The sequence below is a fragment of the Mesoplodon bidens genome (genome assembly GCF_964165515.1).
Source record: "Mesoplodon bidens genome assembly, chromosome: 10".
Classification (NCBI taxonomy): domain Eukaryota; kingdom Metazoa; phylum Chordata; class Mammalia; order Artiodactyla; family Ziphiidae; genus Mesoplodon; species Mesoplodon bidens.
The window spans coordinates 36,879,967-36,907,472 of record NC_138172.1 but is presented as its reverse complement, the minus strand read 5'-3'; the positions used below and the strand labels follow the sequence as shown (position 1 = coordinate 36,907,472).

At 47.0% G+C, this 27,506-nt stretch overlaps 2 protein-coding genes across 3 annotated transcripts; one reads left to right on the top strand and one right to left on the bottom strand.

Moving 5' to 3' along the window:
- The first annotated feature begins 369 nt into the window (after positions 1–369).
- PPM1M (protein phosphatase, Mg2+/Mn2+ dependent 1M) lies at positions 370–5,137 on the top strand. Of its 2 annotated transcripts, XM_081246713.1 has the most exons (10): positions 370–621; positions 1,309–1,432; positions 1,585–1,839; positions 2,294–2,406; positions 2,775–2,859; positions 2,949–3,067; positions 3,232–3,295; positions 3,523–3,630; positions 3,743–3,891; positions 4,239–5,137. In XM_081246713.1, the coding sequence occupies exons 1-10, from the start codon at positions 398–400 to the stop codon at positions 4,381–4,383; spliced, it is 1,386 nt and encodes a 461-aa protein (XP_081102839.1). In that variant the 5' UTR covers positions 370–397; the 3' UTR covers positions 4,384–5,137. The 2 variants fall into 2 exon arrangements, with proteins under 2 accessions (XP_081102839.1, XP_081102840.1); XM_081246714.1 differs by lacking the exon at positions 1,585–1,839.
- A 1,959-nt stretch (positions 5,138–7,096) lies between these two features.
- Positions 7,097–27,020, bottom strand: WDR82 (WD repeat domain 82). The gene is made up of 9 exons (XM_081246547.1): positions 26,545–27,020; positions 22,391–22,488; positions 19,567–19,633; positions 13,389–13,488; positions 12,864–12,980; positions 12,466–12,621; positions 11,580–11,649; positions 10,886–11,028; positions 7,097–9,887 (listed from the first exon to the last, which is right to left on the bottom strand). The coding sequence occupies exons 1-9, from the start codon at positions 26,703–26,705 to the stop codon at positions 9,858–9,860; spliced, it is 942 nt and encodes a 313-aa protein (XP_081102673.1). The 5' UTR covers positions 26,706–27,020; the 3' UTR covers positions 7,097–9,857.
- Positions 27,021–27,506: the final 486 nt, after the last annotated feature.

Below are 27,506 nucleotides of genomic sequence, written 5' to 3'. Positions count from 1 at the left end.
TCCAGCCCGGAGGCCCAGGTGTGCTCTCATCGACCCCTACAGCCTCCCTGGGTGGGGAGAAGGGACTTCTCCCTCTCAAAGACTCGTGCCCCTTATGTGTGGGTGAACGTCAGCCTGCTCAGGTTCCTGTGTGAGCCGGGCCAGCGTCTTCGTCTATCTAGGCCTCAGTGTTCTTGCCTGTAAAGTGGGGTTGATAACAGCGTTGGCTGATTAGGAGGCTTGAGGAGTCGGATGGCACCCAGGCCGCTCACAGACTCCGGGGCGGCGGGAGGTTGGGGTTTGGGGGCGTCACCGCCCAGCCGGCCCCGCCCCGCTTCCTCCTCCCGGGTCGGGCGGGCGGTGCCGTCGGCCCAGCCTCCTGCCCGGCGCCCCGCGGGCAGCCCCAGGCCGCTGCGCCATGTCCGCCAACTGGTTCCGGCGCCGCTTCCTGCCTGGGGGTCCGCTCCCCGCGCCGCGGCCGCCCCGGCCCCGCGCCAGCCCCGTGCCCTACCGGCGGCCCCGCTTCCTGCGCGGCTCGGGCTCCAGCCCCGGCACCGCCGACGCCTCGTGCCGCCCGGACGCCCGGCCAGTGCGCAGCCCGGTGCGGGGCCGCGCGCTGCCCTGGAACGCAGGCTACGCCGAGTGAGTGCCCGGCCCCGAGCGGCGCCCCCGCCCCCGACACTCCCCGTTCCCTGCGACTCTCAGTCCTGAGGCCCCGACCCCCACCCTGTGATCCTGCCTGGGGTCCCGTGCTGACCGAGAAAACAGGCCAAGCTGAGTGAGGAATCCCGCCTCCCCAACCTTGTGGATAACTCCCTCTTGTCGGCACTTCCGCACTCTTGACAACCTCCCCTATTCCACCTTAGGTCGGGAAGGACCTGCCCCCCTGGGGCTTTCAAAAGAGGTAGGGACACTGGGTAGAATTCCAGCGTTCTGGGCTTTGGAGACTCCCCCCCATCCCTCACACACACACACACACACATCTCACCCTGGGTTATGGCCTGTGCAGCATTGGACAGGGATTCTGGCTGAGATGGGACAGGGGATAGGCAAGGAAGCCCCACACCTCCGCAGGCAGACTTGCCCTTACCTCCCAGCCCAGGTCAGCAGGTAAGCTCCAGATGGGCTGGGCCCTGAGTTTTGCTTTAGCTGTGAGGTTACTAACAGTTAGCAAATTTACAGCATTTGTTTGTCCAGGTGTGTGTCAGGGACAGCATGGGGGCTGTTACTCCAGAGGGAGGGTTCCTCTCTGTGTTCCAAATCTGTTCTCTGTGCCCAGGGGGGAATAGGTGTGTCCCTAAAGGGTCACTGATCACTTCCTGGCCTCAGGATCATCAATGCAGAGAAATCTGAGTTCAATGAGGATCAGGCGGCCTGTGGGAAGCTGTGCATCCGGAGATTTGAGTTTGGGGTTGAAGAGGACCAGGAATGGCTGACCTTGTGCCCAGAGGAGGTGAGTGCAACTGGGCCTGAGCCCCTTTTACAGGCTGAGGCCAACATTGGGGCCAGGACTGTAGACTGAGGTTCTTGCCCTAGTGCCCTACATTCAGCCAGGGGACAACTGGGGAGGCCAGGCAGAGCCTGACGCCAAGCCTTCCTGTGCAGTTCCTGACAGGTCATTACTGGGCACTGTTTGATGGTCACGGTGGTCCAGCTGCAGCTATCCTGGCTGCCAACACCCTGCACTCCTGCCTACGCCGGCAGCTGGAAGCCGTGGTAGAGGGCATGGTGGCCACTCAGCCCCCCATGCACCTCAGCGGCCACTGCATCTGCCCTAGTGACCCCCAGTTTGTGGAAGAAAAGGGCATTAGGGCAGAAGACTTGGTGGTCGGGGCTCTGGAGAGTGCCTTCCAGGAGTGTGTGAGTGTGACCTTTGGCTGGGAAAGGAGGGAGGGTTTTACCCTCAGGGACCTGAGGGACTCTGGGTTGTGGGGTGTCCCTGCACATGATGGTGATCACCCTGGATCTTTGGATTGGGAGGACAAGATTGGGTTGGTTGGTTTGTTACTAAACAGTTATCATAACCCCACCCATTTATCCAGCGCCTACTATATGCTAGGTACTTTTCCTGTATCATCTTGTTGCACACCCTGTTGGTCATTGGTTTCCCTTCCTCACTGTTTTGAATAGGACTTCCCTACCTCCAAAGGGATACGTCTAGATCTCCTGACTACAGGGATCCTGGAGTCATAGCTAGACTTTGCCCTGGGACTGCCATGCTTGCTAGTGGGGAAGTAAACTGTAGGGTGAGGGTTGGGGACAGTGGTATGCTGGCAGTACAAGCAGCAGCTAAAGTAGCCTTGGTTTGCTCCAGGATGAGGTGATCGGGCGAGAGCTGGAGGCCTCAGGCCAGGTGGGTGGCTGCACAGCCCTGGTGGCTGTGACCCTGCAAGGAAAGCTGTATGTGGCCAATGCTGGGGATAGCAGGTGAGTGAGCCCGGAGGGTGGGCAGGGTGGGGTGGGCAGACAGGCAGCAGAGGCAGTGGGGACAGTGAAAGGGGGCTGGAAGTCGAGAGACAGAATTGGGGAAGATTGGCTGAATTGTGTACTTAGCATGTGTCGAGTGTGAGGGCGGACAGCAGATGCCAGGGAGGTCAGAGACCTCAGGGACCAGGCCAGATGGCTGAGGCTTTACCCTGCAGGCCTTAGGCAGTCATGGGGGCCTTTTGAGCAAGGGATTGGTATGGGCAGAACTGGCCCCTGGTGGTTGGAGAAGGGGCCGGCAGGAGGGAGGCTATGGGTAAGGATGGAGGCTGCCCCACAGACTTTTCCCTCTCCTCTAAAACCTCATCCAGGGCCATCTTGGTGCGGAGGGATGAGGTACGGCCCCTGAGCTCTGAGTTCACCCCGGAGGCTGAGCGGCAGCGGATCCAGCAGCTGGTAGGTGCCCTTGGCAGAGGGAGGCTGTGGAGCCCCAACTCCTGGGCCACCAGAGGGAGCCTGATCTAAGCATGGCCTCCCTATTCCAGGCCTTTCTCTACCCTGAGCTGCTGGCTGGCGAGTTCACCAGACTGGAGTTCCCTCGGCGACTGAAGGGGGATGACTTGGGGCAGAAGGTTTTGTTCAGGGATCACCACATGAGCGGCTGGTGAGCGAGGTGGGGTTGGGGGACACAGTGGGGAGAGCCCTGGGGTCCAGGCTCAGCTGTGTGGCCTGGGGCAGTCCCCTTCCACCTGCGCAGGGTGGGCCCTGTGTTGGGGGTGGTGAGGTGGTAAGTAGGGCCCGGATTGATGCTGGGTTTGCTCCTGGTAGGAGCTACAAGTGCGTGGAGCAGTCGGATCTCAAGTACCCACTGATTCATGGACAGGGTAGGCAGGTCAGTGAACGGCGCCTCCAAGAATCTCTCTTAAATTGCCCCCTGTAGAGGTGGGAGCTCCTTTGTCCCTTGTGGGGAGCTTTGGCTGGGGTCCTAGGGACTGCTCCAAGGTCAGAGGATGTTTCTCCCTCAGCCCAGGTGCCCAGGGCCACAGTCCACCTCTGTGTGCTTTACTTGTACATTTGCTGGGGCTGTTTGCTGTCACCTCATACCTCCCTTGTCTCCAGGCTCGGTTACTGGGAACACTGGCCGTCTCCCGGGGCCTAGGAGACCATCAGCTCAAAGTCCTGGACACAAATATTCAGCTCAAGCCCTTCTTGCTCTCTGTCCCACAGGTGAGGGGGCAATAGCCTACACCAGCTTCTATCTGCCCAGAAAGGCAGACTACGCAAGGTTGGCAGGAGCTGGGAAGGGAGCCAGTGAGGAAACCTTAGGCTTAACTTGCAGGTGACTGTGCTGGATATGGACCAGCTGGAGCCGCAGGAAGAGGATGTAGTTGTCATGGCGACTGATGGGCTCTGGGATGTCCTGTCCAATGAGCAGGTGGCACGGCTGGTGCGGAGCTTCCTCCCTGGCAACCGAGAGGACCCACACAGGTACTATAGCTGCTGGGGATCTGCCTGGGCCTGAGTTGGTGCCAGCAGAAACACCAAGTAGTAGTCGTGGCTGAGAAGACAACACTGCAGATGAGTCCGACTGAGAACAGTTGGCCAGGACTAGAGCTATCTCAAGCTTCCTGGGGGTGACTGTGGGTCCCAAAAATCTCTGGGTCCAGACACCCATGGTCTAACCTGTGGCCTTCCAGGCTTGTGGCTTGTTTGGCCCCACAGTTAGACTGCATTGCTTGGGTCCTCAGTGTCCAGCACTGTGCAAGTTCTCCCTGAGGGCTGGCCTTGCCTCTTTGCTCTGGCCCCGAAGTACATCTGCAGGATGGTCCCCACAGGTTCTCGGAGCTGGCCCAAATGCTGATACACAGCACACAGGGGAAGGACGACAGTCCCACACAGGAAGGGCAGGTGTCCTACGACGACGTCTCTGTGTTCGTGATTCCCTTGCACAACCAGGGCCAAGGGCGCAGTAGCCACTGAGGATTCAAACATCGCATCCCAGAACCACTTACGGGCCAGGTGCATTGTGAGCGTCCACCATGGTCAACAGCAGGTCTGCCTGCCCCACCCCCAGACCCAGCCCTGACCCCACTATTTCAAGGGGAGCATTTCTACAAGGCAGTCAGAACTGGGAGAACGCAGCGAGTCCAGCTCCCCAGGTCCCCCTTTGGCAGGCAGGGAAAGAGCACTAATGTCAATAATGTCTGGCAGAGTCACTTTACAACTTAGGAATCCATGTAAGCCTCCTCAGATAGGATCCTTAACAGCCCACTATATTATCCCCAGATGGGGATAGCTGGACTAAGGGCATTGGCCAAGGATGCCAGGAAGGGCAGACAGCCTGTGTTTGGATCCGGGTCTCTAATGCATAAATGTCAGATTGTCTACTCAACAACCCCCAAAGCCCATGCAGAGTGCCTTATGGGAAGCCTCATATCTGCTAAACAGCCATCTTGAAGCAGCCCTTGGAGACCGACCAGTTCAGGTCCTACCCTGCTCCCCTCCGTGCTGGAGGAGAAGCACAGGCCCAGGGGCTAAAGTTGGGGGAGAACTAAGGGCCAAGAAGGAGCCCCAGAGTTGACTGAGTAGTGAATGCCCTGATTACTGCTGCTGCCTCTAGCCCAGTCTCCTGATTGCTCCTCTCTGGCTCCAGCCCTGCCCTAGGCTGATGCCTCAACAACACTGTTTTGTTGTTCCCCATCACCTTCCTATTAAATGTTTGTGTGCAGAAGAACCCTTGTGAATCGTGAATTGCTGTATAGCTTGACATTACAGTATACCTTTTGCTTTTTCTTGTTCCCTTCTAAAAAAAAATCACTCTTAGCCTTAGCTCCATCTTACAAGTTTGCCTATAGTCAGCATTGTGTTTTCTCTGTGGCCTCCCCAGTTCGCAGCTTGGGGTGAGTCCCAGTGAGAGAACTGCTGCCCAAGGAACAGAAAGGAGGTCTCCACCACCATCTGTGGGCTCTGGGCTTGAGGTATCAGAAGGGATGCCTTGTTTTTTTTAAGGCAAATTATAGTGATTTTAGTATAAAGTTTATAGTAAATTTATAATAAAGCTAAATTTACCAACTGGAGACAACAAGTCACTTGGAGCTCCAGAGCTTGCTGTTTGATGAGTAGCTTAGTTCTTCATGTTCCTCACAAGACTGTTTTTATCATCCAGCACTTGCCAAGGCTCAAATGCTCAGTAAGTGTTTGTTGAATTATTTGTTGAATTTCATGACCTCAGCCTTTCCTAACTCTTCCCTGATCTACTCCTACTTTGGTCTACGATTAATTCTTACCAGGCAACTCACAGCCCTAAACTGCAGCCAGAAAGGACAAGGGCCAGTAGGCCACAAAACTGATGGTTAAACTTGTTTAACACAATGGGGAGGCTTTCAGACCTCCTTTCCTGCCCATTAACTCATTTTAGACTCTACTTCCTGCATGTTCTCTAGGGAAGAGATAGGAAAAACTACAAAACTACTCATTTTTTACCTAGTCATATTCCATAGCCCAGCACTTCTGGGCCTACATCTGTCCGCAGCTGGGTCCTGAGAAAATGTGGTTGGCCCCAGAAGCTCTGGGCAGCCTCTCCAGGACTCTAATTAGGCAGCTGGCAAGAACAAGAGTGTGCCTAACAGCCTGCAGTTTTACTTCCTCTTTCCTCAGCAGTCCCCACCCCCACCACTCACCTTCCTTCCCCCCACCCAGCAAAGCATAGGCAGTATCCTGTGCCTGCCAACCAATCACCCACATCAACTACTGAGCCTGCTTGCCCCAAGTCTGCTTTGCTTTGCTTCTGACCCGGCCCGCTGCCTGGTCTTGCTCCTCACACCACCAGGCTGAAGCCCAGGGAGTGGGCAACAGTGGGTCTCTCAACTGCAAACAAACCAAACTGACAGAAGTGACCACTGCAGGGGCAGCCACTGACTTCCGTGTTCATGTCTCTCAGCAGAGCCAAACACTGCAGTAGCCTTCCCACCAGGCCGTGAGGGGGGGACTCTTCCTGCTTGAGCAGTCGTGTTGAGAGCCTATGCATGGCCTACCACTCACAAGCTGGGACGCTCCCTCTGCTGCCCTCCAGAGTCCTTGGCCAACCTCTAATGACCATGCGCAAAGTGGCAGGCCCAAGGTGTTGCAGCTGAGGATGCTACTAGTGAGTTACCAACTCACCAGCCAGGCAATGGGTTCACAAGCAAGTGGCCAGACCTTCTGCCAGAACTGGTTACAGGAGCCTCAAAGACACCCCACTATCCTTGCCCCCCACAAACCAGGGCCTAGAAGGATGAACCTTATTCCACCTAGAGGCTGCCAATTTGATCAAGGGTTGAGGTAACAGTGGGGGATGAAAGGCAGCCTGAGGTACATGCCAGATGCAGTCTTTGAGGATCTCAAGGTTGGCTCAGGCCGGCCTTTTCCTGGTCACTCATTTCTGGCCCTATGGCTGCTTATTAGAACCTGGAGTTGAGGAGACCCAGATTGCTATGCATTGAGAGCTGGATCTAGGGGTTCCTCCCACCAGCCCACAGGCCTTAGTCACCAGGGGCAGTCCCAGGGAGCCCAACAACCCAACCACACAGCATTACAGTGAGTCCCAGTGTGAGCCAGGAGGACTAACAGGAGACAACCCACCCCCTCCCTCCAATTCTAGGAACCAGGCAAACAATGCTATGAAAACTCAATGGAAGAGGCTGCAGCCATAAAATTCTGTTTAAGACAGATAACATGGAAAAAACGTTTATATGTTAAGTACAAAAAGGACATAAAGTTGTATATACAATAGAATAACAACTATGTAAACACACCAGAAATCTATGCACAGAAATGTCTAGAGGAACACTAAACACCAAAAGATGAGCAGTGGTAACATTTGGGTGGCAAATTGATTCTTTTTAAAATTCCCAGATTTTTCTTAATAAGCATTAATTATGATCACAACGGTTTTCTTAAAAAAAAAAACAAAAACCCACTGGCTGGTGGTTGAGCAGTGCAGTGTCACTGTCGCATATAAATCAGAGGCTTTGGCCCTGATTCTTGAGAGCGTGGTGCGCCCCCCACCCCCAGGAGAGCTTAAGCACCTCTGGCTCCTACTGAGGGTGTCCTTGCAGCCCTGATGCTCCTCAGCCTCTCTGACCCACAGACTCTTTTCTCCCTTAATTCTGCCTTTTCCCACTACCACATCATCTTCGGTCACTTCCAGCTGCATCTTTCCCTCTCCTTCCCAACTCAGGAGCCAGCTCTGCAGCCACAGGTCCCCATAAATAGAAGCAGTGCAGTGCGTATTTTCAAAGGACATGGTGCCTCAGCTTTGGACACACAGGAACTCAATACAAATCATTTTCCTGCTGATAGACAAGTCATGCGTGGTGGCTGCTCTGGGTACAGATATGTTAATTATGCAGGCTTTCTTATTAACCTGTAGTTCCAAGTACTTTCTCTGAACAGTTAGTCCTACCATGAATTTTCTACCCTGGAAAGCCAGGGGTGGGCAGTAACAGCTCAGATCACTTGGTTTCTAAAAGTCCCTCCACTCTGAGAATGCAGAGCTATACGGTGTGTGGCACCTCAGAAGCTGCAGATTCCAGCCCATGTCTGGGAAAGACATATGCCCCTTGCTTTTAAGGTTAAGGAACAAGCCAAAAAGTAACTGCTAAAAAAGCAAAACAAAACAGTAATTGCTAGCAATTCACAGCCTATTCCTGCTGCTGAACAGAGGCAGTAATGGCTTGCTTTCCCCACTAGCAGCTAGGTACTCTTGGGCAAGTCAAACATAACCTTGTTGAGCCTGTTTCTGGACCTGCAGGGAATGTGTTACTTGCTTAGATGTTTGGGAACTTAGTAAAATAATACGCCACTTGTCCTGCTCTAAGAAGGCCATGCAGGGGAAAGGCAATGAGCTACCTGCAGCTCACCTCAACCCCGATTAGGAATCCTTCCTCTCCCAGGAGAAGGCAAGGAAAAGTTAAGAAAGCAGACATACCAGGTAAACAGGAGTGACCTATAATTGGCAAAGAAGCCTCAGACAAGCTGAAAATGCTCTGGTTCCAGCATCCTGTCCCCAAATGCTGGGAGCCAGACACAAAAGGCATGCAAAAGTGACTGTCACATACATACAGGCGCAGACAGAGCATCACTGGGCAAAAAGGGGGCTAATACTGCAGAGAAGGCCCCAAAGTGCGGCTTGAGGAACACAAGGGAGTCATTCCAAGACCCTCACTTAGCTGCCATGGGGACAGCAAACACTCAAAAGCTTTGCTTTTGTTCAGTCTCCCGAAGGGAAAAAGGTAATAGGGAAGACTAACACTTGTGACAAACACTATTAGCAAGAATGCAGTCTTCCTCCTGGGGCAGAGGACTCTATCTCCTTCACACACACACACACACACACGCATACATACATATATGTATGCACAGACATGATATATTTAAATGAAGGTGTACACACACTGTGCTAAAATACAAACAACAGAAATCCCAAGTCATATATAAAAAGGCTAAATATAACACAAGCCTAGAGCCAGCTCCTGGTTGGGAGCTGGGGAAGGGGTGGTATCATCTGGAGACTATGTACACAACTTGTGGTGGGCAGGGAAGGCATCAGTGTAAACAACTCAGACTCACTCCACAATACTGGCCCACAGAAAAGCGTGATGTATCTCATGTACAAAAATAGACGCCCACCTTGCTTCTGTATACAACCAAACTTGGCAGGCACCCAGGACTGTGAGTTAGTTTTGATGACAGGGCACCACACCAAGCTGCTGCTAAACCTCCCAGCCCTAGGAACTCATCTGCTACCCCTCCTCCCTCACCCAGAGCCTGAGGCACACCCAGATCATCCACCCTCACATGACTAACTTGCAAGGCTTCCTGGCAAGCAAGGTCCTTCTGTATCTGTCCCTTTCTGACCCTAAGATATATGGAGACTTATTTCTGTAAATATTTGGCACCTAAGTAACATGATGATTGTGGATAATGCCACAATGACACAGGGAGAACCAGTAACAAGACATGCAGGGTGAGGGCAAGGGGCACTGAGCTGCCCTAGCATCTCAAAACCAGAACTGTGGCTTCCCACGCATTTATGGGGGTGGGCAAAGGGATGTGCAGAATTAACAACTTCACCGACTCCTCAGCAGCAAATACATTCAAAACTGAAGGTGTCTTGAGGGCCCCACTATACCCTAGTCACGAGTCTGGTCACTCCTCTGGAGGAGCTCGGTGCAGTGACAGCTGGAAAATCTGAGTCCCGATTGAATCTGCCGCACCAAGAGTCCTTTTGAAGAAGCTTGGCAAAGTAATTTTTTTCTTTTGAGCAAATGTACAGCACATCCTTGGGAAGGCCATGTGGAAGGATGCTCTCCAGCCCAGTCAAATGATCCAATCTCACCATTATCTTAGTTCCCTCTGAGTTTTTTCCTACTGGCCACCCTTGCTGTACAGAAAACAGCCAAGCACTATGCAGGTCAGTCATCAATGGTGGGCAACCAGAAGGCCTGGATGGAAGGAGAACATAAGTCAACTTTAAAAAGCCAAGCCCCTCTCCTCATTTCTGAGGGTTTTTCTTACCCCTCCCCGACCATCAAGGCACCCAACCCCAAAGTTGGAGGAGTTACGGCTGGTGGCCTTCCCTCCTGACCAATTGACTCTGGCAATCTGTGGACAAACACTCCCCCATCTATGTGAAAGTAAACATTGTCTAACTTCCACCATAGTGGTCCAGTGGTAAAGAAAAGAAGAAGTGCTGTCTGGGGAGGTGGGTGTTTGGCCTCACAGCTAATCTACCAGGTGACCTCAGACAGACCCTCTCATTCATGAGCTATAAAAAATGTGAGGGACTGGATTGGATGGGTTTGCTGCAATTTTTTCTGACACTGTTTTCTTTGTTTAAAAAAAAAAAAAAAGAAAAGAAATGGAGCAATATGTTCTGGGTAGGCTAGTAATGAAATGCCTCATACCCAAATACCCAGGTAGGTTTAGGAGATGCCAAGAGGAAACTGGAGGCTGAGATTCACTGATGCTTTGTTCTGCTAGTGTTGTCTCGGAAGAGACAGGGGCCTGGAGAAAACTCTAAGTGGTGAGTTGTGATCAACTATAAGAATTTCTGATGAACTCAGCATAACCTGAGAGGAATGGAAAACTGAAAGGTTACAGCCACAAAAGGCTGGTTCAAAGTATTTTAAGAAGCCAAAAAGCTGTGAGGCATAGCCCCAGGTAGTTTGGGCATAAAACCAGGAGCCAGAGCAAAAACTGGCCTAAGATCTCCTGGGAGCTCGCGATTCCAGGTAATGGAAAGAAGAGCAAAAGTGAAAGACCAGCCCAACCAAAGATCAGATAATAGAGGTGAAATAGGGAAGCCACCAGCTGAGAAACATGAACTTGGGTGCTTGTAATTGTACCTATTTAGAACACAGCTCACTGTGCTCATTGAAGGACCCACCACCCCAACTGGAAAGGGCCCCCAGATGGAGGACATCTCCCGTTGTTCACATACCATGTTGGAACAAGCACTGGCAAAGGTCATGAACTTGGGGTTGAACTGCAAACAGGTAATGGGGCCTGTGTGTTTGCCATCCAACACAGCTACTTTTATACCACTCTCTCCATTCCAGACATGGATCTTGCCATCCTCTGAACCTGAAGAAAATGATCAAGGAATATAACAACAGCTCAAGGCACAATACAAAGACAAGTGGCAAAGAGACATGGATTGACATCTGGAGAGAGGCCAAGCTTCAGGACCCAGCCACCAGGAGAAACGGAGAGGGAGTAATGGCAGTGAAGAAAAGACACTTTGGGAACTGATCTAGACCCTAGTTATTTGTTCCTAGGCAAGTCACTTCCCCTCTAACTTCAGTTTTCTCATTTAAAAAGGGGGCTGAATACGATCACCCTATGAATATCTACACTAAGGTGACTGAATGAAGGGTTACACCAGTGCTTATAGAGTTTAACTCTATGATGGTCCAGGGAAGACCAACATTAACGCCCATTCCCAGAAAAGAAAGCAAAGTCAGGACAGTTTAAAGACACTATACCTTTGACATAACGTGCTACACAGAAATCTGAGAAACTCTATCTCAAAAGAATAATAAATAATATCTTAAATTAGTTAAAACTAACAGAAATAACATAATGCACAGTACCAGATTAGTAACACCCAAGGCGGGGGGATAAAGGAAGCTTACCAATCATAATAAACTGTGAGTCTGGAGTAAACGAGGCCTCCAGTGTGACGGCTTTGCTGTTGGCATAACCCTAAAACAAGCAGAACAATTCTCATTACAGTACCATTAACAAAAAATAATGGCCTACAAACACTGACCCCAGCACATACATCTTCTTCTTCTTCTTTTTTTTGATTAAAAAAAATTTTTTCCTGTAAAATATAGATAGCAATTTACTATTTTAAGTATTTTTAAGTGTACAGTTCAGTGGCACTAAGTATATTTAAAGTGCTATGCAACCATTACCATCTTCTGCCTCCAAAACCTCCATCATTCCGAACAGAAACTTCATAATCTTTAATAGTAACTCCCCATTTCCCTCTTCTCCTGCTCCCTGGCAATCTCTGTTCTACTATCTATCTCTATTCTAGGAAACTAATATAAGTGGAATCGTACAACAGTTGTCCTTTTGTGTCTGGCTTATTTCACTTAGCATAATGTTTTCAAGGTTCATCCATGTTGTAGTACATACATCACCTTCCTTTCTGTGAAACCCTTTCTTCCTCACGCACAGTGCTACCAAGGTTTCAAACTCGGCTACCACCCTTTACAATTCACCCCCTTATCCCCAACTCCATATTCAAGGGGGCAAGAAAATGTTTATGGTCAGAAATTTATTATATTATCTAAACACCAAACTTGAGTCACTGGGTGAGAAGTGAATGTCTTAGAATCCAAAAGAAATAATGCCACGTGCAGGAAGAAAATGCAAGTCCATGCCTCGACGAGTGAGCCAAGGACAACTGCCATTCTCCACCAACTAGCTAACACAAGTCTCAGAAAGGATGAGCATGGAAAAAAGGTAGAGTATGGAAAAAAAAAACATGGTTAAAAGTTGTCAGCTCACCCCAAACGTATGCATCACCACTCCCTTGAATGCATCGATCAGACGGATGAAGCTGCCATTGGTGGAGATGAGGATGAGTTTGCCATCATTGCTGAACTTAAGTCCTGTCCACTCACAAGTCCGATCATACTGCATCTTAAATGTTGCAAATGGCCCCTGCAAAAGACAGACAGCAGCCCTAGGCCCAAGGCACATCAATAATTCCTTCTGCCAGAGCCAAATCTCATTCTATCCCTTTAGATTCCTTTTTGACTAGGGAAAGCAGAAGATGAAGTACTGCTGACACTTTCTAATTTCTACCACATACCGCCTCTACTGTAGAAAAAGGCTCTTAAATGTCCATCTCACCCTTCAAAACTTCCATAATATCAAGACAGTTCAAAGATTCAAAGATTTACCTTATCAAAAGAGCGAAGATCATAAAGTTTGACCATCTCAGAATTGACACCTGCAGCAAAAATTAATCCTTCTGGATCAAAAGAACAAACTGGCTTGCCCTGTAAATGCATGAGACCCTGAGAAAAAAGAAATTTTAAAAAAGTTAATGAACCCAAGATCCTACCAAAAGCAAACACAAAACTAACTAAAATGAAGTTTAAAAAAACCAGGTCTCCATGCAATTGATTTCAGATCAACCCTAACTGTATAATTTTATAGACACTGAATTCAAATAAAAACAAATCCCTGGAGTCTAAAATCTATAGCTCAAAGGCTCCAGGAAAACTGCTTTTAAAGCACTAAGTCACAGATCATAATAAGTATGCACTGGATTAAGGTATTAGCTTAATTACCAGCTACCTACCAGGAAAAGATCTTCTCCAAAATTTAAAGACCATGGGATCCCAGAGAAGAATCACTGCTTTCCCCCTTCCTTGAGAGGGAGAGGTGAAAACGCTTAAAGTGTAACTGTGAGGTAACATTACCTGGCAGTTAGGAGACCGGAGATCCCAGAGCCGAATGGTCTTATCAAGAGACCCAGAAATGAAAGTGTCATCCACAGGTGACATGGACAAGGCCACCACCCTGTAATGCATCAAGATAAATAGGAGTTGAAGCGAAATATTAACAAAAATTGGGTATGAACTCTAAACCACTTTACCTGCTACCTATATATATGTGTTCTCCTAAAAACTCCATTTTAAGAAACATACGCAAGCAATCTGGATCAATCAAAGGCAATTAGTATAACTAAAAAAGCAACTTAAAGCTACAGCATAAAAATATATGATTCCAATGCAAATCAAATCATAATGAAATACCACTTCATACCCATTAGCAAAGCTATAATCAAAAAGAGAGATAACAACTGTTGGTGAGGATGTGGAGAAAGTGGAACCCTCATACACTGCTGGTAGGAATGTAAAATGGTACAGTTGCTTTGAATAAGTTTTATACTTCCTCAAAAAGTTAGAGTTACTATATGATCCAAACATTCCACTCTTAGGTATATACCCAAGAAAAATGAAAACATATGTCCAAAAAATCCCCTGTACATGTATGTTCACAACAGCATTATTCATAATTGCTAAAAAGTGGCAACAACCCAAATGTCCATCACCTAATGAATGGATGAAGAAAACGTGTTGTTGTCATACAAGAATATTATTTGGCAATAAAAAGAAATGAAGTACTGAGGCTTCCCTGGTGGCGCAGTGGTTAAGAATCCGCCTGCCAATGCAGGGGACACGGGTTCGAGCCCTGGTCTGGGAAGATCCCACATGCTGCAGAGCAACTAAGCCCGTGCGCCACAACTACTGAGCCTGCGCTCTAGAGTCCGCGAGCCACAACTAACTGAGCCTGCGAGCCTAGAGCCCGTGCTCCGCAACAAGAAGCCACCGCAATGCGAAACCTGCGCAACACAACGAAGAGTAGCCCCCACTCACCGCAACTAGAGAAAGCCACGCGCAGCAACAAAGACCCAACACAGCCAAAAATAAATAAATAAAAAAGAAAGAAATGAAGTACTGATTCATATTACAACATGTATGAAGTGAAAGAAGTCAGACACAACAGGCTGCATATGATCTGGTTCCATTTATACAAAATATCCAGAATAGGCAAAGTTATAGAAACAGAAAGTAGATTAGTGGTTGCCAGGGGCTGGGAAGAGGGGAAATGGGGAGCGTTAATGGGTACAGGGTTTCTATCTGGGGTGATGAATATGTTCTGGAATTAGATAGTGGTGATGGTTGCCCAACTCTGTGAATATACTAAAACCCACTGAATTGTACACTTTAAAAGGGTGAATTTATGGTACTGAACTATATCTCAATTAAAAAAAAAAAAAGCATGATTCCTTAACTAGAGGTTTGTGGACTATACTGATGTTCTCAAACCTGAGTGGCACCAGCATCACCTGGAGGGTGGGTTAAAACAGATTGCTGGGATCCACTGCCAGAATTTCTAATCCAGTAGGTCTGAGGTGAGGTCTGAGAATCTGTGTTTCTAACAAGCTCCTCAGTGATGGTGAGACTGGTGGTTTGGGCCCCACACTTAGAGAGCCACAGCCCTATGCTAATAGCCTACGCTATATTTCTGATATGGGTCCGCTCTTATGGTTACACCACTCACTCACTGAAAAACACTTCTTCCAAGGCCTCATCCTGAGCTCTCTTGTCCCCTCTGCTCATGTTCTTGCTCTGCCATGCTCTGCATTGAAGATACCCATCATCTCCCCAGCATTTGGGCCCAGCCTGTGGAGAAGGATGGCATGTGACTCCACTTTACTTGCCTCTTGGAGCATGCCACGGCCCTAACCAGAGGGATCCTTGAGGTCCGTGGGCTATGACCTGTACAGTGCCTATGAGTCTGTAGTACCACCTATAGAGGAAGCCCTTGTGAAAATGGACACTCAGATGGCTCTTCCTTCTGGGTGTTATGGAAGAGTAGTTCCACATTCTGCCTTGGCTAAAAAATGCTTCACAGACATAGGAGCTGGTGTCACAGGTGAAGATTACAGAGGAAATGTTGGTGCTATACTGTCTCTTTTTTGTTTTTGTTTTTTTGCTGTACGCGGGCCTCTCACTGTTGTGGCCTCTCCCGTTGCGGAGCACAGGCTCCAGACGCGCAGGCCCAGTGGCCACGGCTCACGGGCCCAGCCACTCCGTGGCATGTGGGATCCTCCTGGACCAGGGCACGAACCCGCGTCCCCTGCATCGGCAGGCGGACTCTCAACCACTGCACCACCAGGGAAGCCCTATACTGTCTCATTTTGACGAAAAAAATTGGAGTAAAAAAAGCGGATCAAATTGTACAGCTCATTTGTGAATGGGTTTTTTAAATGTAGAAATAGAGGAAGTTCAAATTTTGGATGACTGTGAAATGGGTTCAGGAAGTTTTGGTTCCACTAGAAAGAATTAAAATGTATGCCATGAATAAAAAATGGAAAAATGTATTTTTTCTTAAAAATAAAGTTTTTGACCCCCCAAGAAAATTCTTCCAATATAACTAAATTAACATTTGCACTAGATCATCAACTTAAAAATTTAAAAGATACTATAAGCCAAAATTTCCTGGGAATGCTGAGGTGGTAATAAAACGGAGTGAGCAGAATGCATATGGACGTGTAATTTTACGTCATAGTATTCAGGTGAGAAGTTCAGAGGAAGTCTATCTTGGCACAAGGCTCTACGATGAGAAGTAGAGGGAATACAAGGAGAAACAAGACTTCAACTCTAAGGAAGCTTAACTGTCTAGTCCAGACAACTCCAAGAGAGGGTCAGAGAAGGCTTTCAGGAAGAAGCAGCACCTGTGGTGAACAGGGTTAAATGGAAGTTGCCATATAGGAAGGCATGAGGCAGTTCAGGAAGCAGCCCAGAGTTCACTTCAACTGGAGTGGTGGGAGATAACACTGGGAAAATGGGTCAGGCAGAGGGAAAAGAATCTGACTCCAAGGTTTCTTGAGGGAGGCTGTGGTCAGAGCTGTAAAAGCAGGATGCAGAAGCAGGATGCTGAGGGACGGGGAGATTAGGAGTTGACAATAATTTACCTGAGCTAGGACAGAAGCAAAGGAGTATGGAGCAGAATGACACATGAGGTTAAACCTAAGTAGAATGAACGGGATTTAACAACTCACTGGATGTGAAGGCAGGGAAAAAGTGAACAGGTAACAGAGCCTTTGAGTCGGGAGAATTGGAAGGGACAGAGGTGAAGAAACATGAGGCAGACAGAGGAGCTGGCCCAAGGAATTTAACGATGGATGGAGTATTGGACCTGTAGGTAGAAGTCGAGTCTGGAAATCATGGGCTGAAAATACTGATTTGGGAAGTTATCTGAGGTGAATGAAATCAGTGATGGACCAAATACCAAGAGGAGGAGAAAAAAGCTAGGGTAGAACCTTGTTTAGAGTCAAAAAGAGAAAGAGAAGCAAAAAATAGCAAAAACAGAACCAAGATGAGAAGCCAAAGGAAAAAATGTTTTACTGAGAGGTTAAGCACCAAAAAAAGCCCCAGGCAGTGGATTTTACCTGGAGGCAGCAGGGAAAGGGGAGTAAACAGCTTGGCTTGGATGAGTGAGTTAAACAGTGAATGAGTATGAGGAGGTGGAGAAGGGAATATGCAGATTATTCTTTTATGTTTGACGGTGAAAAGAAGTGGGTGACATGCTCAAGAAATAAATTTAAGATAAGGAAGATAAAGAAGACCGAGTAGGGCTCCCCTGGTGGCGCAGTGGTTAAGAATCCGCCTGCCGGGTTCAAGCCCCGGCCCGGGGAAGATCCCACATGCCATGGAGCAACTAAGCCCGGCACCGCCTATTACTGAGCCTGCGCTCTAGAGCCTGTGAGCCACAACTACTGAGCCCAGAGTGCCACAACTACTGACGCCCACGCACCTAGAGCCCGTGCTCCACAACAAGAGAAGCCATCACAATAAGAAGCCTGCGCACTACAGTGAAAAGTAGCTCCCACTCACTACAACCAGAGAAAGCCCACGTGCAGCAACGAAGATGCAATGCAGCCAAAAATAAAATAAATAAAAATAAATAAATTTAGAAGACCGATTAAGTTTGTGGGCAGCAAAGTCCAGTAAGGAGACGGAAGTAAAAACAGAGGGGTTGGTTTTCTCAAAGAAGAAAAGGCTACTTCTTTCTCAGGGAAAGTGTTCTAAGGAAGAGAGGAGTTTAGGTGAAAGAGATAGGAGCTGAACTCATTTTGGATGGCCTTGATTTTCTCAAAAAAGGAGGGACAAAGTCATCTATTAAGAATCAGGAGGTCAAGAGATTGGGCAACTGGGAAGACTGGAAAGAATTTCAAACAACTGCAATCAACTTTGCGGTACGTGGGCCTCTCACTGTTGTGGAGCACAGGCTCCGGACGCATAGGCTCAGCGGCCATGGCTCACAGGCCCAGCCGCTCCGCGGCATGTGGGATCTTCCCGGACCGGGGCACGAACCCGTGTCCCCTGCATTGGCAGGCGGACTCTCAACCACTGCGCCACCAGGGAAGCCCTGCAATCAACTCTTAACTACAGACAGTATATTTGTGAACATTAATTTGACTATAAACAAGCAAAAACATCTACTTGTCACAAGCCATTCTTTGAACTACACAGTAACCAACAGCTGCCACCTCTTAACTTCAGCAACACAGAAATGCCCTTGCCCAATCAGAAGTGCAGCTGAAAACAGTGCTCTCGGTCTACCTCCTGTCAGGGCTCTGAACCACTCCAAGCTATACACGGTTACTGTACATTTGCAAAGGAAAGCACCAATGATTAATATATCATCCAAGAGAAAATGTGTTTAACATTCAGCCCAAACTTGAAAAACTGGAGGAAAAATACCAGGGGAATTGGGATAAGAGACAGAGAGAAGCAACCTGCATTACAGAACAAAATAAGGGGGACTTCCCTGGTGGCTCAGTGGTTAAGAATCTGCCTGCCAATGCAGGGGACATGGGCTCAATCCTTGGTCTGAGAAGATCCAACATACCATGGAGCAACTACGCCCATGCGCCACAACTACAGAGCCTGCGCTCTAGAGCCCACAAGCCACAACTACTGAGCTTGCACGCCACAAATACTGAAGCCCTCATGCCTTAGAGCCCATGCACCACAACTACTGAAGCCCATGCACCTAGACCCCGAGCTCCACAACAAAAGAAGCCACCGCAATGAGAAACCTGCGCACCGCAAGTAAGAGTAGCCCCCGAGCACCGCAACTAGAGAAAGCCCGCGCGCAGCAAAGACCCAACGCAGCCCAAAATAAATAAATAAATAAATATATACCTTAAAAAAAAAAAATAAGGAAACAAGTTTCTTGACTTTCAAGAAGTATGAAAGGACAATATTTTTAAAATAAATTTATTTATTTATTTATTTATTTTGGGCTGCGTTGGGTCTTTGTTGCTGCACGTGGGCTTTCTTTAGCTGCGGTGAGCGGGAGCTACTCTTTGTTGCGGTGTGCGGACTTCTCACTGCGGTGACTTCTGTTTTGTGGAGCATGGGCTCTAGGCGCATGGGTTTCAGTAGTTGTGGCACGCAGGCTCACTAGTTGTGACTCACAGGCTATAGAGTGCAAGCTCAGTGGTTGTGGCACACGGCCTTAGCCGCTCCACGGCATGTGGGATCTTCCCAGACCAAGGCTCGAACCCGTGCCCCCTGAATTGGCAGGCGGATTCTTAACCACTGCGCCACCAGGGAAGCCAACAATTTTATTAATTTTTTTTAACATACTCATTAAGCTCTTCATGTGGAACACGTTTATGTAGAGCAGGGGCATGCTGAAGTGGGGGCCACCTATACTGGAAGGTCTCAAACATGTAAATGTACTTTCATTAAGGGATGTCTGATATTTGGGATCCCTAAATGCCAAATGTTATTTTTACTATATAGGTTTCCACTGAATATCTTTAATCCACATTCTTCCTATTAATGTTTTAACTGAGGTTTCGGTTTATCTATGAAGTCCTACCCCTGGCCTCTACAACCTCGATTAATCATGAGTTGACTGTTTAGGGAAGGTTAACAAGAGAAGATTAAGAGGTATGCCAAACAGTGGTGAGAAACTAGCTTCAGTTCACTAATAAAATCTCTCCACTCTTTCATTCTCTGGATAACCTCAGGGATAAAAGAACTATCTACTTCTGTAACACGTGCGTCTTACCTTTTGCTATGTCCAGGAAAGTATCTGATGTATTTGTTGTCATGCAAGGACAGGTAACGGATAGTATCTGTAAGAAGATAAATAAGGCATGATGATATCCTACTATTTGTAAAGGAATTTACTTTGCATTTTCATCTTGAAAAGATAAGGTCAAAGAATTCATTGTTTTCCATAACCCAAGCAAGGTATGAATAAATAATAGTGAATAACTACTTTTCACGGGACTAGAGATTTCACATAATTCAAAAGCAGAGTTCTCAAGTTGACAGCATATAAAGCAATGTTTAAAATCACTATTGCTGCCAATCTTTGGCTTCTGCATAGTTACAATGAAACTTGTCCTGCAAATATGCGCCCCGCACCCCGCAAAAAAACCCACAGTTTTAATGCCCACAGAATGGCAAACCTTAAGGAAAAACATATGGCTACTGAGGACACAGACTCAAAGAATTAAACAGCCATGCTGAGTTGAGGATCAGGCTGGACTCTGGCATAAGATACTTTTGTCCAGCGTTTTCGAACAGCATGTCAACCCAACCCTCACCTCATCTTAATGTAAACTGGATACACAATTTACATTAAAACTAAATAAAATGGAAAGAGAAGTAATGTTCTACTACTTCTTTTCTAATTAACCAACTATCCAATGGTCCCTTATGCAGACAAGTGAATTATAAAGTGGCCAAAAGAAGAAATGAGAAAATTTAGGTTAAAAAGATCGCAAGACATTTAAAAATCAAAGTCATGAACTATACCAAGTCATAGCAGTGAGAATTTGACAATATCCAAGAAAGAAATAATCCCAGAGATTTGTGCTTGGGGAAAATAAGACAAATACTCTTAAAAACCAAATGATTCCTCTGAAAAAGCAAAACAAAAAATAATGGTGGTGGGTAGGGAATGAAGTGCCATAAAGAACAGAACTGGAAAGTACAATGCCCCTGAAAAGACTAGGAATAAGAAACAATTGTTGAGAAAAAGGTAATAGGAAATGGGGCCAAAATACAGAAAGGAAAGCATAGAAAGAACATTCTGGAGGCAAACACAACACAGGAACAAAGAGGCTGAAAGCACCAAGTCATCCCAGTGGTTCACAGGGGTACTAATAAGAGGGCATTTAACCTGGGAGAGAAAAAGGCACTCTTTGAATGTTCCAAAACTAAACATGGTTTTCCTTGAAAACATGTTCAAAGTTCTCGAATGACAACTATAAAGTATTCCTGGTTGTTCTATTGCTAGGAACTACTCACCTGCCCTAAGCAGAAAAAGACTTCCTCCCCATTACCTGGTTTTCCCAGAGATGAGCAGGGCATCGCCATCCTCTCCGCCCCACTCGGTAGCTGGCGCGCTGTTCCTGGCAAGGCAGTGGCCTGTACAGTTATCTCCTGTACCGGGTGGTATCATAGACCCTCAAACTGTACAAACTACTACCTCAGCCTGGAATCAGGCAAAATGATACGGAGCGTTGGAGGAACTCTTCAGGATGGACGCACTCGAGACAGGAAAGGCAACATCCTCACAGCAGAGGCCTGGCAGCAAAGCTGCAAGTGCCACACATTTGCCTCATCTTGCACCATATTTGGAGAATCCTCATTTAATCACCCAGAAAAACACCCCAACAAAAGAAATATACCCCAATAGAAGAAATATACCATTCATTCAGATGATCACAGAGATATATTTCCTCAAGATCCTGTTTTATATTCTCGTCCAAAAGCATCAATTGCACTGCTTACTTAGAAAACCACTTCTGAAATAGAGGCATGAAAAGTATAAACGATATACTTACTAAAAATCAAGTACAGGCAGAAAAGTCTCATTAAAAAAAAAAAAAAAAAAAACTTCTACCCATCTGCTCTGAGATAGGCATAACCAAAATAGCGGTTTAAGCAATCTTTGTTGAATGACATTAGAAAAATCGTACTGCTAAAAATGAAACAATCAATAAATCAGTGAGATAAGTTAAAAAAAAAAAAGAGTCCTAACATGAAAGTGTTATAGCTCAATTCCAAGACAATCTGTCAACTGAGAATGACTTATCCCAGGGGAAAAGCAGGTAAAGGCAGAGATCCTTTATTAGAGAAAGAAATTCACAAGTTTAATTTCTAAAAATAAGTCTTTATTCTTCAGAGACATAAACTTTATTTAAAAGGAAAAAAGAAGAGACTTCCCTAGTGGTCCAGTGGCTAAGACTCCGTGCTGCCAATGCAGGGGCTGCGGGTTTGATCCCTGGTTGGGGAACTAAGATCTCACATGTGTGCAGTGCGGCCCAAAAAAATAAGATAAATAAATAAAAGGAAAAAGGGATAAAATTCAAATCAAAAAGTGCCCCTGGAATCAAAGATAACTAAGGTCAGCATACTGTCCTTTGTGACACAGACCATAAATGGTTGGGCACACACCAAAAACTCTTCTAAGGTCTGCTAAACTACCATAACTCAAGCATCTGTAAAACTTTTCTCAAATCTATATATTTTGAACGGGAAGGTAGCATTGTTTACCACTTGCTGTCAAGTATTCTTTCCTTTTATTTCTTCTAAACGCATTCAAGTTTCAAGAAGTTCAAACCGTAAATACAATTCGTGGCTTCCTATTTCCACTCTCCACTCTAAACTGGAGACCTTTCCTACTCAGTTAAGTCCTCCAAAAGTACTAATGGCTTGCTCGCTTCCAGCATCCCTTCAGTCATAACAATGTTAGCACAGCTAACATCATAGGAAAATTTAAAGTAACTATAACCAAACAGAAGTACTCACAAAGATTCCGTGAACAATTTAACAAAGGAAACCATGACCGTAACTTCCTAAAAAGAAGACTTGCTTACCGTCTATTTTGTTAGAGCTGTAAACGACTGTGTTTGCTGCATGAGTGTATCTGATGAGGTCCACGCCATATTTCTTACTGTACAGGGTTCTCTTTGGTCTGATGAGGAAATGGACAGAGAAAGAAAACCATCAAAATCCTCCATCACCAAAATCTAGGATCTTCATGTAAAGAGAAGCACTTGAATGATGTGGGAAGGGTGAAGATTCTTGGTAAGCTCTAACACTGAAAAGAAACAGAATTTCTTCCAAAAGGGTGGAAACAAACAGAATCAATCAAGTGCAACAGCCTTTCACCTCTGAATACCAAATGCCAAAGTTAGGAAGTGGAAGTAAATCTGATGGCTCAAATCAGCCTGTTCAATGAACTACAACGTTCAAAAGTAAGCTTTGAGAAAAAGTACATCTATTTGGGAAGAAAGACACACAAAACAAGTCATAACTTACAAGAAAGAGGAAAATGGGAACACGCCAGACCAAAGAGGCTAGAACTTAAGCCATACACTTGGAAAGAAGCTCTTTCTTTAAGAAGAAATGATTTATCAAAACTGAAACCAGATGCAAAACTGCCTTTCCTAATATAACCTAGTATTTCCATCCTCTCTATCTTACAGGTCCAAAGCACTTACTGAGCCTTTTACAAGACAAACCTCACTCTCCCTAACAAAACTAGTCATTGATTCTTTTCTCTTCACTTAAATATAAAATCACATATTTCTAAGCTAGAGGTTATCAGTCCATTTGTTAAAGTTCCTTAAATGTTATCTTCTTCTATAGCACCTTGAAAATCAAGCTGAAACTGATCTCAGCAAAATATTTAACCAAAAACTTCCTAATATTCTACATCTAGGTATAGGAGAACTTCATAAATCCTATATTAATGTTTATCAAGAATTTAATTTATGAAAAAGAAGTTCACCCTCTCAATGTAAAAGCCTCTTGAAACCTAGATGCTAAACAATCAGACGACTCAGGGAACTTCTAATCATTTGCACTTTCAATTTTTGTGACGTCAAGGGTTTCCCTACATTAAACCTATTTACAAACAAGACTTCTCACTCCAAATGCACTTAATTTTCCACATTTTTACCTTTACTGAAAGATCAAATAAACAAAAAGAGCAGCTCAAATGCTACCTTGTCAGGTCCACCACCCTGGGTTCTGCCATGTAGTTACTGTGTGGTAACCACTGAGTGAGTGAACGTGTGTGTGAATGTGTGCTTGCTCTCAAAAGATAGTTGACTTTGCTCCTACCAATGGAAACAGAAGCTTACTTATCTCAGTATTTACCCTATAATAATGAAGACAGAGCCTGGAGAACCAATGTTAAAGGAAAATTTTCAGTTCCACTTATATACGGCCTATTTGTCTCAAATATATCCATATCCAAATATATCCATAATATTAACCTGAGATTTTGTTCTTAATAACATAAATCTTTTACCTCATATCATTTCCTAGTTTGAAAGCAAGATCCTAATGCATCCATTTCAGAGGATCTTACAGAGCTTATGCATAACATTCTTTCACGAATATTGTGGTAAGCTTCTCTGCACAAACTATGATTCTGGTTATCAGGTACAAATAAATAATATTAAATCCTTCCCTCTGAATAATTCACATCACCTACCACAGATAATATCCTTTGTATACTTTCAAATTAAACAAAACAAAACAAAACAAAAAAACACCTGGGACTTCCCTGGAGGCCCAGTGGTTAAGACTCTGTGCTTCCAATGCAGGGACTGCAGGTTCGATCCCTGGTTGGGGAACTAAGATCCCACATGCTATGCAGTGCAGCCAAAAAATTAAAATTAAAAAAAATTTTTTAAATCACTCAATGGATGAACTCTATTACAAAGAAAGTTTAAGTGAACAGTACACATGGAAAATATTAAGCGTAAAGAATCTTGTTTTAGCTATTTTCAAACTCCCAACATTAGTACCATCTAATAAAGATACTGTGCCTTCCAAGAAAATGTTAGTTTTCTTCCAATGTTGGTTTGACCTACACTAGTGGCAAATTTTTTCTTCACATTACCACTTAGGATCACGGATTCCTAGAGGCCAGAGAAGTGATCTGACCAATGTCACATACCTGGTCACAAGGCCAAACTAGAACCCAGGTCTCCTATCAGCTCACTCTCTGACCACAGATCACAATGAAACAAGGTCACAATTAATCCATATGAATATTTTAAAGAGCATGCTGTATACTATTGTATCAATGTTAAATTCCCTAATTTGGATAACTGTACTCTGGTTACCTAAGAAAACGTCCTTGTGCTTAGGAAATCCATGCTGAAGTGTTTAGGATAAAGGGCCTTGATACCTCCAAATTACTCTCTAATGGTTCAGGGAAAGAAAAAACATATCTGTGTGTGTGTATGTATCTACAGAGAATGACAAAGCAAACAGAGCAAAATGTAACCAATTATTCCTGGGAGTTCTTTGAAACAATGATGTAACTTTTCTGCAAGTTTGTAATTATGTAAAAATGCTACATGAATGAATAAACTGCATTATGTTATAAAATTAACATTTTACTTTTAACAAGACAGCCTTCAAGTCAATGTCATTCCTACTAACCGCAGAAATTATGCAGTATTTGAAGACAAACTGTGAAGAAATGCTGCCACAACCTTCATTTTCTTTGAATGAGGATATACATCTCCATCCTCAAATTCATCCAGGGAGAGGTTCTAATCTGTGCACAAGCACTAAACATTTCAAGCAAGTCAGCTTCAATTTACTTCTAGTTCCAAGACCCCACAACCCCAATCTCCACCCTAGCTTTATACGTTACTCTCTATTCCAGGCTAATGCAAGTGGCCGGACCTGGACGAAAACCCATCTATGAAATGAATAACATTGACTCACATCTCTCAGCATCAGTCCAGCTAACAATTCTCTCTTCCCTCAGGACCACCACTATAGGCCACTCTTCCACATACCGCAAGCAGATCCAGAGCCAGTTACATAATACTTTTTCCACAGCCCAAATGCGAAAAAATTGGGCAGAACAATATAGCACTACTTTAGATAACCAAATTCACAAACGAAGAGACAAGTTCCAAAAGAAAGTTTATAGAAGACACTGGTTTAAACAAAACAGACAAAAGGAACAGCTGGAGAAGATAAAGAAAAACCCAAGGATTCAAAAAGGAGATCACAATTTAGCAAGGATTTGGAGAAGGCAAGTCTGGGGCGGGGGTGAGGGGAAGCTGACAGGTCCCCAGGGAAAAAGGCAAAAAGCTGTGCTTTTAAGATTTTGCAGAGATACAGGTGTGGTGAGTCTCCAGAGGACTTGGGACAACCTAGAAATGTCATGATCAGACTCGGAATTATGATAAGTCTAAGCGGACCATAACGTATAATTTTAAAAAAAGTATAAGAAGAAACACGAAATTGTTAGACGATGCTTTCTTTGTTCTACTAGGAGGTTCACATTCAGGTTGGGATGCGACAGCCAGGTGTGTCTGGCAAAAAGGAAAAGTTTCGGATGCAGGTAAAAAGTTAACTATAAACGTGGGCATCGGGACTGAGGGAGCAAGAGAATGATTTGGACCAGAAAGGAAATGTCAGGGGGCCCAAAGAAGCAACAAATAAATCCTGACAGCTAACAACTGCAACCCACGCGGCCTTCCGGCAAAAAGGCGGCGGGAAGCTGAGGGGCAGGGGACGGGTGAAGTGCCAGGGCTGAATCGAGGTCACCGAGCAGAGGGCAGAGAGAGCGAGCTGCCGCTGCTGAACGAAGCAGCAGAGCAGCCTCTGCGGTTCTGCGCGGGGGCCACAGGCACCTTCGACGGAGTCAGAGGAGCGGAAAAGCTACCAGCTGGGGCAGCGGAGGGCGGACCCTGCATTTAAAGGTCAAGGTCAAGGTGTGGTTTGGCCAGAGATGCTAAGGCTCTCTGTGAGGAGACCGAAGGCAGACGAAACAAAAATATGATTACTGTTATTGCTATCGTTATTTTAAGAGAAAAAAAAAAAAGGTCTCCCGGACGGCTTCGGAGGGGACGCGGCCCTGGCAGGAGCGTGTGCAATACAGGCCGCGGGCCAGACCGGGGTAGAGGGCGGGCCGCGGGGGGAGCGCAGGACCACGACGGGGAGGGCGGGAGGGACTCAGACCCGGGCCCAAGGCCACCGGTGCACTCACTTGCCCTCCTGGCAGTCATAGAGCACGATGGAGTCGTCGTCGCTGCTCGAGATGACCGTCTCGCCATTGGGGCTGAAGTCGAAGCAGTTAATCTTGTCCGAGTTCTCGCGGAACACCTTGGCGACGCGGAAGCTCCGCAGCACGCTGTCGGTCAGCTTCATGGCGGCGGCTGCTGGAGGCGGCGGCGGCGCAGAGCCGGGGCGGAGCCCGGCCAACAGGCGGGCTGCCGAGGGGCCGACCCGGGCGGGGCGGGCGCGGCGCCGCGCCGGCGGCGGGCTGGAGAGCGGCCGACAGTCGGGCCGCCTCCTCCTCTTCCTCTTCCTGCTTGTGCAACACTCTTCTGCCGGGACTATGGGGTCTCGCAGACCGGTCCTCCTCACGGTCGCCTCAGGGCCAACCGGCGCGACACCGGTTCATTGTGTCCGCCATCTTGGGGCGACAGGCAGAAGCTGAGGGCGAGGAGCCTCACCGCGGCGCCAGCCGGGAAAGGGGGCGGGGCGGGAACGGCGGAGCGAGGCGGGGAGGCGGGGCGGTGACGTCAGCGCGGCCGGCGGGGAGTGGTGTGGCTGGGTGGCCAGAGGCGGCTATTCCCCGACCCGCTGGGGGGCGGGAGGGGCGGGGACTCCCACGTCCTTCCCCGCCTTGGGCCCCAAGGCCCCGGGTTCCCGGGAGCCGCGGGTCTTTGTACGGGGTCGCAACTCCCCCGAGAGACGCGGGCGCCCCCTGCAGGCGCCCCGGCCGCAGGCAGAGCGAGAGCAGGTACTGCGGGGGTGGGCTGCGCTCCAGGAGGCCTGTTCTGGGTATGAGTCATCGCCGTCGGGCTTTGACCGCGTGTCCACCACATCGCCAGAAGACTTAAATTTATGTATTTTTTAAATTAAGGTGTACTATACGGTAGACTGCATAAATTTTAAGGGGATGAATTTTTTTTCATTTGGATGTACACTCTTGTGACCACCACC